Source organism: Salmo trutta, chromosome 29 (genome assembly GCF_901001165.1).
Source record: "Salmo trutta chromosome 29, fSalTru1.1, whole genome shotgun sequence".
In the NCBI taxonomy this organism is placed as follows: Eukaryota; Metazoa; Chordata; class Actinopteri; order Salmoniformes; family Salmonidae; genus Salmo; species Salmo trutta.
In genome coordinates this window covers 15944604-15964652 of record NC_042985.1, presented here as the reverse complement: position 1 = coordinate 15964652, position 20049 = coordinate 15944604, and the positions used below count along the sequence as shown (strand labels likewise).

The 20049-nt window shown below is 41.9% G+C and overlaps 2 protein-coding genes across 2 annotated transcripts in view; both read left to right on the top strand.

Moving 5' to 3' along the window:
- LOC115167017 (72 kDa type IV collagenase) overlaps positions 1-6169 on the top strand; it is a 28687-nt gene extending 22518 nt beyond the window's left edge. The window contains exons 11-13 of the mRNA XM_029721025.1: positions 2003-2162; positions 2581-2690; positions 5117-6169. Coding sequence (XP_029576885.1) covers positions 2003-2162; positions 2581-2690; positions 5117-5223 — 377 coding nt within the window. The 3' untranslated portion in view covers positions 5224-6169. The remainder of the gene's footprint in view (positions 1-2002; positions 2163-2580; positions 2691-5116) is intronic.
- A 1240-nt stretch (positions 6170-7409) lies between these two features.
- LOC115167016 (lysophosphatidylcholine acyltransferase 2) lies at positions 7410-18941 on the top strand. Its single transcript, XM_029721023.1, has 13 exons — positions 7410-7717; positions 8234-8376; positions 11106-11323; positions 12349-12461; positions 13305-13365; positions 14632-14725; positions 15014-15068; positions 15282-15364; positions 15461-15586; positions 15849-16002; positions 16406-16504; positions 16818-16959; positions 17420-18941. The coding sequence occupies exons 1-13, from the start codon at positions 7607-7609 to the stop codon at positions 17593-17595; spliced, it is 1575 nt and encodes a 524-aa protein (XP_029576883.1). The 5' UTR covers positions 7410-7606; the 3' UTR covers positions 17596-18941.
- Positions 18942-20049: the final 1108 nt, after the last annotated feature.

Genomic DNA, 20049 nt, shown 5'->3' with positions numbered 1-20049 from the left:
TGCCGTTATCCAATAAATTCCCATTAGTTGTAGCTAGCTATATGCTCTCTTTGGTAGATAAATGAAACTATCTCCCGCAGACTAATCTTTTTGAGTGTGAACTGTATTACTGTACTGTATTGTATTATATGGACTGGAATTACGCACATCATTCAAACCATGATAAAGCAGAATAGAACATGCAATTCTGAAGCAGCACATGTGGCCTACAAAGTTACAAGTATAGCCTAGAAATGTGATTTTTAATTTTGGAATTTGTATAATTAGTAGGCTGACGCTTCATTCCTTCCTCGCTTTCAACAGTTAAATGAAATAAGTTTTGATGTCCTTATCTTCATCATTCTAATGACATCCTTGAATAATATAGGAGCAGAATTAGATACAGAAGGCTATTCACTTCTTCAAATCCCCGAGCTGACAAAGTAAAAATCTGTCATTCTGCCCCTGAACAAGGCAGTTAACCCACTGTTCCTAGGCCGTCATTGAAAATAAGAATTTGTTCTTAACTGACTTGCCTAGTTAAATATTATTATTAGCTAAATATAAGGTTAATACCTAATTGACTGTATTACCTGATAGAAGTAGGCTAGGACATCTATATATAGGGCTGTATATCAATCTAGAACAGGATGATCTATTTTTAATGGAGTTGATGGAGAGAGAGAGAGACTGCGCGGGCACTGATTTAAAGCAACGATATTCGAGTGGCAGGCTGTTTTAAAACTCTGCAGCTGCAATACAAAACATGTTCTATCTTTCCAGTTAAAAAACAAGGTGACCTCTGAAAGACAGGTGGAGATGGGTAAGTTAGAGGTGCATTCAGTCTTTATATTAGTGAGCATAGACTATGCTGTAGCAAATGTAGGCCTCCCTGTCACAAGAAAAAAAGTTCCCATGATGAGATGATAGGTCTACATGCACTGTGAACTGCGCTCCATACTGTGATGGGGTGTCTGTCCCCACCCTGAGCGTTGATTCATCATTCAGAGGCCGTAGAAAAGCCAGATTTAGAAATTGCATATCATTTAACAATTCCATTTCACGCCACGCTGTTCATATAAATAATTTATTATAATTTACCAGTTTCTCACAGTTACTGTATTTATCCCGGGAAAAGGGATTGGTAAATCTCGGTAACCAGTTTCCCGCCATTCAACCCTAATACATACATACATACATACATACATACATACATACATACATACATACATACATACATACATACATACATACATACATACATACATACATACATACATACATACATACAGTTTTGTATGTATATATGTATGGGAGAGTATGTAGATTAGTTGTCATTCACTGTTGATACCCAGGAGAACAATCCAGAATTACATGCTTGCATATATGCAGTTCATTGTTGTGCTTATTGACTTGATCAGAAAAACTCACAATGACATTTTCATGGCAGTTTCCTCTCTCTATCACCGTTAAACGGCTGTGACAATTTCCAGTAAATAACATCCTATTTCTAAGAAGTTCACCGTTAGGGGAATTATAAGTGTCTTTTAGTATTTCAGTCAAGTATACTGCTAGTATGTGGTTTGGACATTTTGGACATTAGTACTGTAAGTAGTTATTAGTGGTTTATAATACATGCCATGCATTGTAGAAGCATGCCATTCTCCTTTAGAAAAGCTCCATCTCCTATAAGACCATGAAATCAGAGCTCTTCCTATTTAAGAAGATGAATGCTTGGCCTTGTAGAAGAGAACCATTTCTGTTCCATCCAGCCCTTCAATTGTAAAGCTATGAGTCACATTTCCTCAATCCTTTATCCAGTCCTCCCTAACCACAAGATATGATCAAATGTTAGCCTGGCCCCAGATCTGTTTGTGCTGTCTTGCCAACTCCTATGGTCATTGTCTCTCTGTGGCTAATGAAAAGGAAACAGTTTAGAGAAACTCTATCCTCACAAACCCTTCCCTGTGAGCATCTTGACCTGTGCTCATTTGCCATCTCTCCCCTCCTCTCTCTCATATAGGCAATGAGATGTGGATCTTCAATGCAGACCAGATAGAGAAAGGCTACCCCAAGAGAATCTCTTCTATAGGCCTGCCCACAGACCTGAAAGGCGTTGACGCAGCCTTCTCCTTCGGAAAGAGCCAGAAGACCTACCTGTTTGCTGGAGACCAGTTCTGGAGGTGAGTCACCACAACCCAAAGCCTGTGTCTGGTCCACTCAGGATTGTAGCGATGACATCGCTATAGAATTAGAATTACTTTAAAGTCATTCTAATTCTATAGACGTCACTATGTGTTGGTGTGTTGCTGTGCTGAGCCATGTCTGCTTTTAATTAGAGACCTTAGCTTCCACTGGACTGTTAAAACAGCTCACTCTGCTCTTACCTAATACAGGGATAATGTAAGATACTGTTGCTGTATGTACTTAACTCTTGCATGACTGCTGTGATTTGTCAACCAAAACGGCCCAATCTTCTCGTACCTAACAGACTAACATAGTATCATGTACTTAACATAGTATCATGTACTTAACATAGTATCATGTACTCATGACTAAACATTGATATCATGGCCTCTGTGTGTTATCATGCCCCTCCAGGTACAATGAAGCCAAGAAGAAGATGGACCCTGGCTTCCCCAAGCTCATCGCTGACTCCTGGAACGGAATCCCAGATGGCATTGACTCTGCCTTTAGTCTGAATGGCATCGGTAAGCATACTAGAATACAAAACTGTATAATAGATACTTTATTGAACATCACTTAGAGTGACACCACCACACACACAGAGCAGGGGGGATAGAGGGAGACAGAGAGGGGTGGGGGGTAGAGGGGGGGGGATAGAGAGAGAGATACCCACTGGGCACAGACGTCAATTGAACGTCTATTCCACTTTGGTTCAATGTAATTTCATTGAACTGACATGGAAACAATGTTGCTTCAACCAGTGTGTACCCAGTGGGATATCTACTGAAGAGAGAAATAGAGAGAGAGGTAGCTGGGGCCTGTGTGAACATGGAGGGAGCACTGCTTCCTGCTTCAGTCTGAGCTGTACCGACACACCACTGGCTGCAGGCTTACATTCCTGGCAGTTAGAACCCAACCTGACCCAGCCAGTCCTCTCATTATGAACTGGCACCTGGCCTTAAAGCTGGAATCCTTAGTGGTGAAACTGCCACGTCTGTTTAGATATTACAACAACAAAGACGTTACTTAAAACAATCAAAACTGTTTCATTCCCTCTGACATCATTGCACGCCCGATAGGCAGGAGGAGAGAGCAAGGAGAGGAAGCAGGAGGAGAGAGAGAGCAAGGAGAGAGAGTAGAGGCAGGAGGAGAGAGAGAGGGTAGAGGCAGGAGGAGAGTAGAGGCAGGAGGAGAGAGCAAGGAGAGTGAGTAGAGAGGCAAGAGGAGAGAGCAAGGAGAGAGGGTAGAGGCAGGAGGGGAGGGTAGAGGCAGGAGGGGAGGGTAGAGGCAGGAGGGGAGGGTAGAGGCAGGAGGGGAGGGTAGAGGCAGGAGGGGAGGGTAGAGGCAGGAGGGGAGGGTAGAGGCAGGAGGAGAGAGAGGGCAGAGGCAGGAGGAGAGAGAGGGCAGAGGCAGGAGGAGAGAGAGGGCAGAGGCAGGAGGAGAGAGAGGGCAGAGGCAGGAGGAGAGAGAGGGCAGAGGCAGGAGGAGAGAGAGGGCAGAGGCAGGAGGAGAGAGAGGGCAGAGGCAGGAGGAGAGAGAGGGCAGAGGCAGGAGGAGGAGAGAGGGCAGAGGCAGGAGGAGGAGAGAGGGCAGAGGCAGGAGGAGGAGAGAGGGCAGAGGCAGGAGGAGGAGAGAGGGCAGAGGCAGGAGGAGGAGAGAGGGCAGAGGCAGGAGGAGGAGAGAGGGTAGAGGCAGGAGGAGGAGAGAGGGTAGAGTCAGCAGGAGGAGAGAGGGTAGAGGCAGGAGGAGAGAGCAAGGAGAGTGGGTAGAGGCAGGAGGAGAGAGAGTGTAGAGGCAGGAGGAGAGAGAGGGTAGAGGCAGGAGGAGAGTAGAGGCAGGAGGAGAGAGCAAGGAGAGTGAGTAGAGAGGCAAGAGGAGAGAGCAAGGAGAGAGGGTAGAGGCAGGAGGAGAGAGGGGTAGAGTCAGGAGGAGAGAGAGGGTAGAGTCAGGAGGAGAGAGTGAGTAGAGGCAAGAGGAGAGAGCAAGGAGAGAGGGTAGAGGCAGGAGGCGAGAGAGAGCAAGGAGAGAGTAGAGGCAGATGGCGAGAGAGGAAGGACTGAGTAGAGGCAGGAGGAGAGAGTAGAGGCAGGAGGAAAGCGAGAAAGCAAGGAGAGAGAGTAGAGGTAGGAGGAGAGAGAGCAAGGAGAGAGAGTAGAGGCAGGTGGAGAGAGTAGAGAGAGGAGGAAGTAGTATAACACAGGAGGTAAATCTTAGTCTATGGCAGTTAACCAGGGTTTTTATATCCTTGCTTCTGACACACATATACTATACATCACACACCGCGCTTCCCTACTAAGAAACAGTGTTTGATAGAGCCAGCCTGTGCTGCTTCACAGAGGTACCTCTGTCTTCATTCTAATTAGCCTGAGCTCCTCCACCGCTGATTCCTGATTGGGTGTTTTTACTGAGGAGACGAGTGACATCATCATGTCCTCTTCCTCTGGCTGAGACGATAGTGTGTTACTAAGATTAAAAAAAAATATTACACCTTTATTTAACCAGGTAGGCAAGTTGAGAACAAGTTCTCATTTACAACTGTGACCTGGCCAAGATGAAGCAAAGCAGTTCGACACAAACAACAACACAGAGTTACACATGGAGTAAACAATAAACAAGCCAATAACACAATAAACAAGTCAATGACACAGTAGGGAAAAAAAGAAAGTCTATATACAGTGTGTGCAAATGGCGTGAGGAGGTAAGGCAATAAATAGGCCATAGTAGCGAAGAATTACAATTTAGCAAATGAACACTGGAGTGATAAATGAGCAGATGATGATGTGCAAGTAGAAATACTGGTGTGCAAAAGAGCAGAAAAGTACATAAAAACAGTATGGGGACATATTTTACACTAGCTCGAATTTTCCCCTCTAGTGTGTAAGGCCTCGTGGCTTGCTCAAGGTGATGATTTTTATGTACCTTGTCTCGTCATAATGTTTGTGTTTTCCAGATTACACCTACTTCTTCAAAGGTGCCCACTACTTCAAAATGGATGACAGTAGCCTGAAGATCGTCAAACTGGGCGAGATTACAAAGGACTGGCTGGGTTGTCACTAAGCAACAGTGAGACGCATAGACATTGGCTAAGCTCTCAGCGGACTGATTCCCCCATCCCTATCCAACCAGCCTATCCTGCACCCTAGCCTAGAAACTAATGACACCTTCTAACACACAGTTGGACCATCTACACAGGCTGAACATAGGCAACAGGATTTTGTATTATATTACGGTGTGATATTATCAGTTTATGTGTTATGATGATGCAGATTTACTTTGATCTCTTTAGCCCGTTGTTTGTTATTAGAAACTCAGACATCAGGTATGTCCACACTACATAGAGACAGGCAGTGTTGTACTGGAAGATATTCTCCTGTATAAATGTAGCTTCACCTGAGCAGTATTGCATTATCTGAAGAATGAATGCTGTCTATATTTACTGCTGTCTGCAATCTAGCGAGTACATGATACTGTAATAGAATGAGAAATAGTCAATAGTAATTTCAGTGTTGTGGAATACATTTGAAAATATGAATTTGCACAATATGTCTGGACAGATAATGGTGCTTATAGAAAATGCTTATTTGCATGATATTATATATATATATTTGATATGCAGTTTTTCTACATTCTGTTCAGACTATTTTCAGAAGTAAGTACTTATAGACACACCTTATTCTTCATATAGGGCTAGCACTTTGTATTAGACTATACAGGGGTACTGCACAAATATGGAGACCAAATTCTCTATTTTGTAGGATCTGTCTATTGTTTCACTGATGGTACAGGGAGATGAAAGGCACAGGCTGCCTAGAGACTGTATCTGGTTTGTTGTTGCATGATGGAGTCATGACAAGAGAAGTACCACAGAAGTATTGTGTAATAATCTTTTTGTATTGTTGTTTTGACACTAGTCATTTTGTTTTGATTCATATGCTTTTTTATAATACTTTGTGCAATGTGTCATTCTCTGTCTGTAAAATAATAAAGACGGATGGTCAATACATGTGATGTGTGTGTGTGAGAGAGAGAAAAGCCATTAACGTTTCTTACTAGATGAGACTATGTCACACTAGATAGGACTATGCCTTTCTGTAGCCTAATAGCACACAATTTGTAATCAGTAAATTAATAGTTTATAAATAGGTGTAGTTCTAAAACGTTGTTTTTCAAGTACACTTCATAGTGTACATTTGTATTCAGGTCCTTGTTGAGCCATTCTGTGGTCAATGTAAATGCCATATTTGACTAACAGGTGACATCTTGTGGATGGATGAAGGTCTGAAAAATGGTTTATTGTGGTTTTTATTATTGAGCAGAGCATGTCATCACGCCAGCCATAGTATGCCTTAGCCCTTGCGATATGACTTAGTAAATTTCATACAAATTAACACAACAATTTGACCCCAATTGCTAAGCTGTGAAAAGAAACCTCAATGACTATTCTTATCCTTCTATGGGTATTTCTGTGTTTTCTTTTCTTTAGGCCCTATATCTATTGAATGCCACCCTAATGTACATTAACTAATCTTGTAAAGTTGCTTCAAAATTATACATTTTGTAATTCAACATGAATATTTGACTTGTTCACACCATTTATTTCAGCCAATCAATTTCAATTGAAGGGGCTTTATTGGCATGGTGCGCAAATAGTTAAAGTACAGAAGGGAAAAATAAATAAACATAAATATAGGTTGTATTTATAATAGTGTTTATTCTTCACTGGTTGCCCTTTTCTTGTGGCAACAGGTCACAAATCTTGCTGCTGTGATTGCAAACTGTGGTATTTCACCCAATGATATGGGAGTTTATCAAAAATGGATTTGTTTTTTTGAATTCTTTGTGGGTCTGTGTAATCTGAGGGAAATATGTGTCTCTAATATGATCATACGTTGGGCAGGAGGTTAGGAAGTGCAGCTCAGTTTCCACCTCATTTTGTGTGCAGTGTGCACATAGCCTGTCTTCTCTTGAGAGCCAGGTCTTCCTAAGGCGGCCTTTCTCAATAGCAAGGATATGCTCACTGAGTCTGTACAGCATACATAGTCAAAGATTTCCTTAATTTTAGGTCAGTCAAAGTGGTCAGGTATTCTGCCACGGTGTACTCTGTTTAGGGTCAAATAGCATTCTAGTTAGCTCAGTTTATTTATTTTTTTGTAAATTCTATCCAATGTGTCAAGTAATTATATTTGTGTTTTCACCCCACCACTGCTCACTGGGCAAAAGGTTACAATCCCACGTAAACCCAGTGCAGTAGGTGGGGCCTAAAAGTAGTCAGAGGCAGAGTGCCAGATCACTCGCTCTACCGTTGTTGTGAACGATGTTATCGCAACATTCGGAGAGCGAACATAATTCTCAAGATTCGAATCGAGGAAGTGGGGTGATTGCAGAACTACTGTGCAATTCTAAAGCTTATTGACGCCATACCGCGACCCGAGCGAGAAGAATGAGTCCCCGGAGAGTGTTCGCGCTACCCAGGCAGCAATCCCTGTTTCTTCCGGCCGTCATTAATCCTTTTGTGCAGGAGGTGAAATTGGCCAAGGCTGACATTATCAAAGTGAGTATAAATAGAGTGTGAAATAAATCGATTAACTCATTAATTTATCGGTCACAGAACGGGGGTTGGTATTCAAACGTAAACAGTTCTACTCCACTACCCACCGCTGAGCGCAGCCGGGTGGTTGTCCTCTAGCTCCTCGGCTGTGTGTGTGTGTGTGTCTGGTGGTGCGTGACTATAGCATACAGTACAGGTACATAGCTAATCTAAGCCGATGAAACCCTGACAATCCTTTTGTAATGCCTTGTTATTGTGTAACAAACAATGGAGGCATTTGTGTACCCTCTAGAAATTCCTCCAACCATGTGAATTTCTAGAATGAAAAGTCTATAACGTGCATATTCCTTGGTCAATGGTTGCATCGTTGCGCATTATATGTTGGTTAGGACATGTGTGTTTTAAAATGGCTCTTTAAAGTCCCTCTTTCAGTGGCATGAAGTCGGTAACCTAAACACGTTGTAGATCTCTAATAAACCTGGTGTGTGTGTGATGTGTTTCTTTTCTCTCTCTTTGCAGTGTGTATTCCGGGGAATCTTCCTGGTGCCTATCCGTGCCATCTTCCTGACTCTGGTTCTCATGGTAACATGGCCTGTTGCTGTCATAACAACATTCATGCACCCTCTCAAAGGAGCAGTGGCGCCCATGACCGGATGGAGACGGTAAATATACTGCAAAACACCATCCTGTGCCACTACTGACACACTGCCATTGGTCTGTATGTATAACTATATTTCAACTATGCATCCACTATGAGTACTTTAGTCATTAGTTCCAGAGGATGTATAGAGCATTGTTGTTTATGACTTAAGTAGTTAGGCCTCTGGGCAGTTCCATGGTAACAGAGTTTTGAGAAAAGAAAGAAGATAAGCTAGCTGGTGTTTTGGACCGTACAGACAGCTTCAGCTACACAGAAGGCTACATTCCTTAACAGCTTGACAGTTAGTTTTTTGTTGAGGGTGAACAAGAATTAAGCTAGTGTGAAATTACTTAGTTGTTACTCTTCCCTCCTTCCTGTGTTTCTCAATCCCACAGCTCTTGATGCATAGGGGCATTTCCTCATTAACAGAACTGCACAAACAGCACAAACCATCATTCTTTTACCAAATGTTGCATGTGCACTGTGTTTTTGTAACATTTTCTGTGGAAATAGTTCAAAGTAGTCATTGTGCATATAGTTGTATGGTTTGTTTAAAGTGAAAATATGTAAATGTTTGGGCGACGGACCAAATTCACATAGAAATATGAGTTATAGATCTATCATTCTACTTGAAAGCAAGTATAGGAATTTGTAGATCTGTTCTATGTGCACTATTTCTATGCTTTCCGTTAAGTTTTGTTTTTCCGTCTATTACTTTCGGTTTTGTACACCAGTTTCAAACAGCTGAAAAAACGATTATTTTGATTATGGAAACTATATGTCACAGCGGTTTCGATGGTACAATGATTGTCTACACTATACTAGCTTATTTTGTCATATAAACTGAAATTAGGCTAACTATTAGAGTTTTAGCAACCAGGAAATGGCGTAGAGATTCCTGCATAGTGCAACTTTAACTTTGCAGTCATTGTTTTTGTTTGACCTAGATTTTAAAGTGAAAAATCTGTCTCAGCATCACTCTGTTACCATGGAAATGCCCCTATACATCAAGAGCTGTGGGATTTTCACACATTGAGAAATGGAGGGAGGAGTAACAACTATGTAATTTCACACTAATTCTTGTTCATCCTCAACTAAAAACGAACTGTAAAGCTGTTAAAACCTCTTAAGGATCCACCACTTTTTTTCAATTGTCGCCTAAAATTATATACCCAAGTCTAACTGCTTGTAGCTCAGGACCTGAAGCAAGGATATGCATATTCTTGATACCATTTGAAAGGAAACACTTTGAAGTTTGTAGAAATGTGAAATTAATGTAGGAGAATATAACACATTAGATATGGTAAAAGATAATACAAAGGGAAAAAACAAGCGTTTTTTGTATCATCATCTTTGAAATGCAAGAGAAAGGCCATAATGTATTTTTCCAGCCCAGGCGCAATTTAGATTTTGTCCACTAGAAAAAAAGCAAGCGTTTTGTACAAAGCAGTATATGTACAAAGTTTTAGACTGATCCATTGAACCATTGTATATCTGTTAAAAAATATTGTATCAAGACTGCCCAAATGTGCCTAATTGGTTTATTAATACATTTTCAAGTTCATAATTGTGCACTCTCATACAATAGCTTGGTATTATTTCACTGTAATAGCTACTGTAAATTGGACAGTGCAGTTATATACAAGAATTTATGCTTTGAAAGCTTAAATGCTAATCACCTCATGCTAATCACATTAACCATCCCGTGGGGGGGGACACTGATCCTGTAGAGGTTTTAAGGAATGTAGCCTACATCAGCCCTTTCTGTGTATTTATTTATTTGTTTTTATTTAACCTTTATTTAACAAATCAAGTCAGCTAAGAGCAAATTGTTATTTAAAATGATGGCCAACCAAGAGGCAAAAGGCCTCCTGCAGGGACAGGGGCTGGGATAAAAAAAAAAGGAAGACAAAACACACATCACGACAAGAGAGACACCACAACACTGCATAAAGAGAGACCTAAGACGACAACACAGCATGGCAGCAACACATGACAACGCAGCATGGTAGTAACACAACATGACAACAACACATTAGCGACACAACACGACATGGTAGCAGCACAAACATGGTACAAACATTATTAGGCGCATAAAACAGCACAAGGGGCAAAAAGGTGGAGACAACAGTACATGATGCAAAGCAGCCACAAGTGTCAGTAAGTGTAAATAATTGAGTCTTTGAATGCAGAGATGGAGATAAAACTGTCCAGTTTGAGTGTAGCTGAAGCAGTCTTCATTAGATCTTGTCTGTATCGAAGTAAACACTCTTCTTTATTTCCTCAGAACGGAGGGGGTCATAGAGATATGTTACCTGAGGCCTGATGCAACACATGATAAATAAACCAAATGTGTTTTTCTGTGACTCAAAAGCAGCCCACTTCCCTCTCTCTTTGATTGTATGTGTTGATATGACGTGACCACAGCTACATGCAGCTGCTGGTTGTTTATCGCACGTGTTCAGGTCTGTTTTATTTGATAGTTGTCAACACTAACTAGCTGATGAACATGGAGCACTAACTTAGCTCATAACAACTTAGTACAGTAGTACTGACCATCAAAAGGCTAAGTTGAGTTCCTGACAACACACAGGTCTATGTTGACTGTAATATTGGTCCATGCAGATGTAGGCTATATGTATCCATGTTCAGTGTCTCTAGGTGAATATTCCTGACAGTATACAACTGTTAGTTTAATCTGTATAGTTTCATGCTACATGTCTGTTAATGTTTGACTCTCTGGTTCCCCAGGTTCATGTGTCGGCGTGTGATGGCGTTCCTGGGGAGGTCCTACTACTTCTTCATGGGCTTCAGGGTGGTGGTGAAGGGCCAGCAGGCGAGCAGTGCAGAGGCCCCCATTCTGGCTGTGGCCCCACACTCCACCTTCTTTGATGGCATTGTGTGCATCGTAGCAGGCCTGCCCTCCACTGTGTCCCGCACTGAGAACCTCGCCACTCCTATATTCGGCAGTGAGTGTTGTTTCTGTCTGGGTTTTTTTAGTAGAGGGTTGGGGTCAGGTTTTTTTTAGAGTGTGTGTTTGTGAGTGAGCGATCAGTGTGTGTGGGTCTGTCAACGATAAGTGTGGGTATTTATGCTGATTCTGTTTGCAGATTTAATTTACGTTAGTGTTTATCTGATGTGTGTGTTTCCTCTCTCCAGGGTTTGTGCGGTGCATCCAGCCTGTAATGGTGTGTTAGTGCTGAGCGATTAATTGACATTTTTAAACAACTAATTGACCAACAGCGGCTCAATTATTTCATTTCCATTTAGTTTTTTTTTTTCTGTGAGCTCAATGCGTACATTGCACACATTCCCGTACATTCTCTAGAGAGAAATCAGATCCAGCCTGAACTGTGTGATGTAGTAGGGAGTTGTAGTTTCCAACAGGCCAATATTATACGTAGTTTAGTGCATAAAACGTGGTAATTAACTACAATGACCATAATCTATTGCGCGTCTGCTTGTCCGGTCTGTGTTTCTTTTACGCCTGCAGCGGAAGACAGAAGAATGCGTGATCGGGAGGTGATATAGAGAGCAGATGTTGCTTCGTGAGGCATCTCTAACTAAAAATACATCATCTTAGTGATTGATAGTTGGTATTCAGCAGTCATAAAGTATGCCTTATTTACTTTGAAGAACTACAAAATAGTGATTTTGTCAGACAGCATAGGTAGCAGCTCTATAGAGATGAGATGAAGACTTCGAATGAAATAATGAAGCACTCAAATAAAACAAATGTAATATACACAACTGAAATATTTTATTGAAGTAAAGTGAATAAATGATGGATAATAAGTGATAAGCAGTAATGAACAGTCAATACCATCATGGGACTTTTAATAATTGTTTTATTCTGTGTAACAGCATTCAACCCACATAATACATAGTGCATTTAATCTTTCAAAAAGTAATCATAATCAAAACACTAAAAAACACTAATTGCTCAGCACTAGTGTGTGAGTTTATCTGATGTGTGTTTCCTTTCTCCATCCAGGGTTTGTGCGGTGTCTCCAGCCGGTGCTGGTCTCCAGACAGGACCCAGACTCCCGTAAGAACACCATTATGGAGATAGACAGCAGAGCCAAGTCTGGAGGCCTCTGGCCACAGGTCTGTCGCATGCATACACACACACACACACACACACACACACACACACACACACACAGTCTTTAATAACTAGCCTTGTGGGGACACACAATTCAGTCCCATTCAAAATCCTATTTTCCCTAACCCCTAACTCTAGCTCCTAACCCTCAACCTAATTCTAACACTAATTCTGACCTTAACCCTAAACCCCCATAAATACCATTTGATCTTGTGGGGACTAACAAAATGTCCCCAGTTGGTTCATTTTTTTTCTTCATTTACTATTCATGTGGGGACTTCTGTTCCCCACAAGTATAGTTAAACACATCCACACACCCACACACACACATACACACAGCCATTTGACATTTTGTATCATAATTTATCATGTCTTGTCTAGCTTGTAGTCTGACAAGGAGCTTGTGAATGAAACATCACGCCTTTTCACACCAAGAATTTGCCTTGTAAACTTCCTCTCGCGTGACATATCCTTCAAACACAATTTCTGTTGCTACTTCTTTGTTATAGAAAGTCTGCTTCATTCAGCATAGAATGAAACACTGGTCTAGATCCACCTACATTGTCAGTGGCAGTAGCCTAGTGGTTAGAGCGTTGGACTAGTAACCGAAAGGTTGCTGGATGGAATCCCCGAGCTGACAAGGTAAAAATCTGTCGTTCTGCCCCTGAACAAAGCAGTTAACCCACTGTTCCCTGGGCACCGAAGACGTGGATGTTGATTAAGGCAGCCCACCGCACCTCTCTAATTCAGAGGGGTTAGGTTAAATGCAGAAGACACATTTCAGTTGTACAGCTGACTAGGTATCTCTCTTTCCTAAAAGAAACATTTAGTTATTTATGTTCCAGATCCTGGTCTTCCCTGAGGGGACTTGTACAAATCGCTCATGTCTCATCACTTTCAAACAAGGTAGGTTGAACTTCACTACCATGTTTGTTTTTAAATAGATCAAGGGTATCAACTTATACCAAACAGTGTAGTGTTGATAGGGTATGAAAATCATGTGGGACCCTACAATGTCCATGTTGTATTCCCATTTAACAGGCTGGTTGTCATTTGTTTATAGTGGAGACAGACAGCCTTCCAGACAGTCTGCTGGGAGAGACACACAGTACCATCCACACTAGTGGTGTCATTTACTTAATGCAAATTCACTTGTAAACAAATAGCAGAGATAGGGCCATCATGCGGTTGCAGAATGGTGTTCATTTAGCTTCTTTCTGGGGTGCTTGTGTAACCGGTGTGAAATGACTAGCTAGTTAGCTGTGCACGCTAGTAGAATTTCAATCAGTGACTTCACCCGCTCTGAGACCTTGAAGTAGTTGTTTTCATTGCTCTGCAAGGGCTGTGGCTTTTGTGGAGCGATAGGTAATGATGCTTCGAGGGTGACTGTTGTCGATGTGTGCAGAGGGTTCCTGGTTCAAGCCCAGGTTGGGGCGAGGAGCGGGACGGAAGTAATACTGTTACAATTGTTTTGACACAACACCTCTTCATTTACTCCCAGTATGCTACATGCTATGTGCCTCATTGTGTGGTCAGTCACCTGATGCACACACAATGGGCTTCTCCAGAGTGAAGAGGCCTGAGTGTATCCATTACTTCCTGAAACAGAACAGTAGCCATAGCGACATGGAATAGATTGCACGATGTGATAATGAACTTCAGAAGGATATGAGTGACTGATTATCTTCACTCAATACCAATAACTAGGCTATTAGGATCTGAGTGAATTGTACAGTAGCAATTGCTACAGTTAAATCCTAAAGCTGTAAACCTGAGAATGCATCTAATAATCAATGCAAATAACAGCATACAAGACCATCAATTACACTCTATGGCATGTTACACTTTTTGCATAGACATTTGCACCTAACTGAATTACTTTGTTTTACTGCAGTGCCAATAGCCAAACCCACAGACCTAATACTAGTGGCTTCCTTACAGTACTGATTGGTATATTGATCAGGTTTAGATGAATCCAGCTTCTGGTCTTGTTATTGGTTGGACGTGTACTGTGGGTAAATGAGTTGTCATCGGCTGCACTCTGTCCAATTAGTAGGCTGTCTGTGCTCCTGTGTTTGCACATATAGGTCATGTGTGTGTGCTCATTAAGTTAGAATAGTAGTCAGTGCTGGAGGTCAGTAGGGTCTCACTCTGTCCCTCTCTCCCCGTCAGGTGCCTTCGTCCCTGGGGTCCCGGTGCAGCCTGTGGTCATGAGGTATCCCAACAGACTGGACACTGTGACTTGGACTTGGCAAGGCTTCAGCTCGTAAGTCTGCAGTGCACTCAGTGGATTACAATCATCAGTGTTGCCTCAACGCTTCGACGCTACATTTCCCCTGTTGTTTTCTGTACAGTCTCTCACATTGCAACTATGTTCCTGTAACTTCTCCTCATGGGCCATAGTTAGGCCTCAAACTCTGGGAATAGAGATTTTCACTGTTGAGCGATGAATTGTTTTTCAGTTTAGTAGGCTTACATTTCAATCTTGTTGTATGGGATTACCGTTATGCCCTTTGAATAGAGGTGATGATGATTCGTGGTGATGTTCTTTCAGGAAAACCCTGCTGCTTCTCACTCTGTCTCAGCTCTACACCAATGTAGAGATAGAGGTTAGTATTAACACACTACACAGGAATACTTACTTAGGCCAAGAGATAATGACTTCATAACACATTCATTAGCAGTACCTATGTGTTATGTATGGTTTATAAAGGTGTTATGTATGGCTTATGAATGTGTTATAAAGACCTTATCTAGGTAGCCCCCCAGTTAGCCTGTACTTCCTGGTTAGTCCCTGTTTTGACCTTTGCCCTCTCCTCCAGTTTCTTCCTCCAGTTACCCCTACTGAGGAGGAAAAGAAAAGACCTGTGCTGTTTGCCAGGACAGTACGAAATGTTATGGCCCAGTAAGTGTGTGTGTGAATGGTATTACAGCATTTAATAATAGCTTCCTTATGTCTATTCTTACCCATTTCTTCAATGCTATCCCTATGTGTGTGCAGGGCCCTGGGTGTGCCAGTGACGGACCACACATATGAGGACTGTAGACTGATGATCTCGGCTGGGGAGCTCACCCTGCCCATGGAGGCTGGTCTAGTGGAGTTCACTAAGATCAGCCAAAAACTTGAGTAAGACTGGCTCCTCTGCCGCTCTAATACTGTGCTATTGCCACTGTGGCAACACACTATGTCCTGTTATGTACTGTTGTGTCACCCACTGGCAAACTCCACACTGAAGTAACACTGCCTTAGACAATACTGCTTTATCTGGCCAACTGCTACATCGGCAATTGGTAATAGTTGGACACACACACACAGACCTACACCCTCTTCCTCCCCTGAGTAAGTCCTTGTGTCCTGCCCTCCTCCTTTCCTCCCCGGTCCCCCTCAGCCTGAAGTGGGACAACGTGAAGAAGGAGCTGGAGGGCTTTGCAGCCGTGGCCTGCTCCTGTAAAGGAGGCCGCATCACCATCCAGGAGTTCGCCAGCTTCCTCAAGCTGCCCATCAGCCCCGCCCTGCAGGAGCTGTTTGCTCTCTTTGACAGGGTGAGAGCCAGTCACATCTAGTTCGGTTCAATCTCTCTTCGAGGCTTTCCTAGGTTGTGTTGGATTGGTGCAAGCTTGGCTGGAGGAAGTCTACACCATATTTCTTGCAACATTCCTTTGAAATCCACAAAGGGAAGTTTACGACTGCACTAATCTTTCAAAGCGTAGAGAATCAGACCACAGCTATTCTGTCTGTTCTCTCCAACCTGTGACTGGATGGGCTAAGTAACCGAGGATTTAGTATGCTGTCCCCCACTGCTTTGTTCATAGAGATGGTGAACAAACTGTCTGAAGAAATAAAGGAAAAAACATACTGTATTTGTAGAGTATTGTAGTCCACTGAATGCAATGTGTAGTCTGGCTTTGTTAAGTGATACTTAGCTGTCACTCTGTCTCTCTCTAGGATGGAGATGGCACCATTGACTTCAGAGAGTATGTCATCGGTGTAGCCATCTTATGTCGGCCAGCTAACACTGAAGAGGTCCTCCGCACAGCTTTCCAGGTTCGGCCAATAAAAATCCTGCTTGTTGCGAATGTTGCCGTGTCACATTTAGCTGTCCAATACATGACATTGGGGCGTTGGTATGTAGCTGACGCAGACTGTCTGTGAGGTCTACCCGTGGTTTGGAAGCAATAGAGGAGCAATCAGTGGCTATGATAAAGTCAAATATGTGTGACAACTACTGTGTTTTGTAGTTGTCTGAGAGGAAAATGAAGTAGGTTTGAAAGCCACATGGTCATAAGAGCAATCTCGATGTCAATAAGCAAGCCTATGTGTTGTCATTGCTTAACTAATTGTCTCCCTCTCCTCTCAGCTGTTTGACACAGACGAGGACCAAAGAATCACTCATGAAGAGTTCTCCTCCATGCTTCGATCTGCTCTAGGCGTGTGTGACCTCAATGTCTCCAAACTCTTTAAGGAGATAGATACAGACAGCTCTGAATTCATAACTTTCTGTAAGTAGACCCTTGTGAAGGTCAAAGGTTATCTGAAGTGGAGGACTCCAGCATGAACTAAAGGAAGCTGACTGCTTGCCTTGACGGAACACCATAGAAAAGGCCAGGTTGAGCCTTGGATCTCTCCATTCTAGAAATATAGAAAGAGACATACTATATGGATTTGAAAGTGGGATATTAATATTTGTTTAGTTTTTTTTTTATCCTTTGTTTTTAATTGCCATGGGAAGTTAACATTACTTTCACCAAAAGTAGCCCATTTTAAACAACAACTTTGTTGAATTTTAGTTGAATTTTTATGATGTAACAGAATAGCTTCTTTAGTCACTGACAATTTGAATATAGTTCTGATTTGATCCTCTCTGAAACTGAATTCCAGGTATTGTGAGCATTGATAATATACCAGATATACTACTGTAAGTTCTGATTTGATCCTCTGTCTCTCCATTTCTCTCTCCAGCCGAGTTCCAGGCATTTGCCCTGAACCACCCAGAGTATGCCAAGCTGTTCACCACCTATCTGGAGCTCCAGCGGTACCAGGCCCTCCAGGGGGTGGAGTCAGAACTCTCCTCCACCAATCACATCTGCTCTGAGGACAACCAGGAAGAGAGCATCTCTGACAAGAAGGACGACTAAGTCTGAGGCAGAGACTGTCGTTGTGTTCGAGAGCATTACCATACATTTTGCTCAGTAGCTGATCACGGACGGAGCAAACTGGCTGATCTACTGTTAATAATACGGTTATTTAAGATCCAAGGTGATTTGTTGATCAGTAAGTCTGTACTTGCTGACTGCAATGTTGTCGATCTAGATCATGTACAGAGACGGAGCTCTCAGTTGAATACACAGACAGACGGACTACTGAGTCTGATGAACCACAACAGTATTTTCTATTGCACTGATTTTAGAGAGCTGGAACCTCATTTTGACAGCATAGCAAAGTATTGTGTTGACCACATAGGAAATAGGATGATGTATGTTTAAATTAATGTTGCTTTTTTGCGAAATAAATAATATATTTTTTGCTTAAATTCTTTCTATGATTTTTTAGTGCCTTAAAAAGATTTGTAAGCAAGGTTTGTGAGAGCTAGTGTTTGTGTTTATGTACAGATGGGGTGGAATCATAGACCTCCAAGTATATTATTTCAGATCCTTGTTGATGTCAGTAATGTGGTCATAGGAAGGATGAGCAATATACGGATATCCACTTAATCCTAATGCTTTTAGGAAGTTGCTCATAGCAATGTTGAACTTTTTACCAATTATTTTTGTAGATTCCCTTGCTGATTTTTGATTTAAGGCATCCCATTGTTTTGTCATAGTTTTGCCTCTTCAGATGAAAACTACCTAGTGCCAGCCCATAATGTATGTAAATGACCTGGATACCCTTCTGAGATGACTGTATGCTATACTCTTTAATGTGTCTTCCTGTTCACCTCTGTTTTTTACAGTTTCTTTGAAGATAACTGGAAAGGCTGCTTTTGTATGAGTTGAAAGTCTTTAATGTATGACTGGATTGCAGAAAACGTCATTAATACATTTTTCTAATGATATCAACCCAATCTGGCAACCCAGCAAAGGAGCAGTAATACAAGCTATAACGATACATGCTGCGCTTTACAGTTTTTCCACTGCTCAGGGACACACTGTAAGTAGTGCTGCTGTATAATTAGCTAAAGGTTTTGCTTTGCATCTGTTTCTATTTGCATTTCCATTGAAGAATGATGTTGCTGAGGCAGCAGTGGATCCTTATGGTGTTAGCCAAACTAAAGCCCAAGCATCTAGTGAAAAATAAGGCAATTTGTGAGCAAAAAGGCAAGTGTGCCTAGTAATACAACACTGTATTCCAGGGGGTATGTATGGTTTCAAGTTAACTAGTGTGCATTGTTATTTATTTAACAGAGCGCGTTGTTGCAATTATGTTAATTTTTGTGAACACAGCAAACTTTCTTTTTTTGCAATAAAATCTAGTACAATTTTAACTCTTCGATGACTTGTATTTTATAGCTTTTAAACTTCTGTAATTAGTCTTTTTGCTTTCAACTTTCTTGTTCTAATTATGTGTATTCTCCCTGTTAGTGTACTGACTTGTGTGTATGTAAATGTATGGTTGTTTGACTCAGTTGATTCGAGCTTGGCATGAGAAACTCCAAGGTTGGGGGTTCAATTCCTGTAGGGATCACATACACATACTATACATGTGTGCACTCACTTTACTGTAAATCCCGTTGTATAAAAAGTGTCTGCTGGATGGCGTATATACTAAACAAAAATATAAACACAACATGCAACAATTTTAAAGATTTTACTGAGTTACAGTTCATATAAGGAAATCAGTCATTTGAAATAAATTCATTAGGCCCTAATCTGTGGATTTCACATGACTGAGCAGGGGTGCAGCCATGGGTGGGCCTGTGAGGGCATAGGTCCACCCACTGGGGAGCCAGTGTTTTTTCCCCACAAAAGGGCTCTATTACAAACAGAAATACTCCAAAGCATCCCCAGTCCCCCACAGGCGAAGAAGCCAGAATTAGAGGTCCTGGCTGGCGTGGTTACACGTGGTCTGCAGCGAGGCCGGTTGGACATACTACCAAATTATCTAAAACGACATTGGAGGCAGCCTTTGATAGAGAAATTAACATTCAATTATCTGACAACAGCTCTGATGGACATTTCTGCAGTCAGCATGCCAAAAGAACTCTCCCTCAAAACTTGAGAATCTGTGGCGTTGTGTTATGTGACAAAACTACACATTTTAAAGTGGCCTTTTATTGTCCCCAGAACAAGGTGCACCTGTGTAATGATCATGCTCTTTAATCAGTTTATTGATATGCCACATCTGTCAGGTGGATGGATTATCTTGGCAAAGGAAAAAATGCTGAATAACAGGCATGTAAACAAATTTGTGCACAACATTTTAGAAAAATAAGCTTTTTGTGCATATGGAACATTCCTGGGATTTTTTTCTTTCAACTCATTAAACATGGGACCAACACTTTACATGTTGTGTTTATATTTTGGTTCAGTGGTTTATCTGCATGTTCTGTTCTGCAACCCACCACCAGGTGACAGCAGTCATCCACTTGAGAT

Coding starts and splice junctions, on each gene's coding strand:
- LOC115167016 (XM_029721023.1), top strand. CDS start 7,607: ATGAGTCCCCGGAGAGTGTTCGCGCTACCCAGGCAGCAATCCCTGTTT. Junction 14,726..15,013: donor ACTTGGCAAGGCTTCAGCTC/GTAAGTCTGCAG, acceptor ATGTTCTTTCAG/GAAAACCCTGCTGCTTCTCA. Junction 15,365..15,460: donor GTACGAAATGTTATGGCCCA/GTAAGTGTGTGT, acceptor ATGTGTGTGCAG/GGCCCTGGGTGTGCCAGTGA.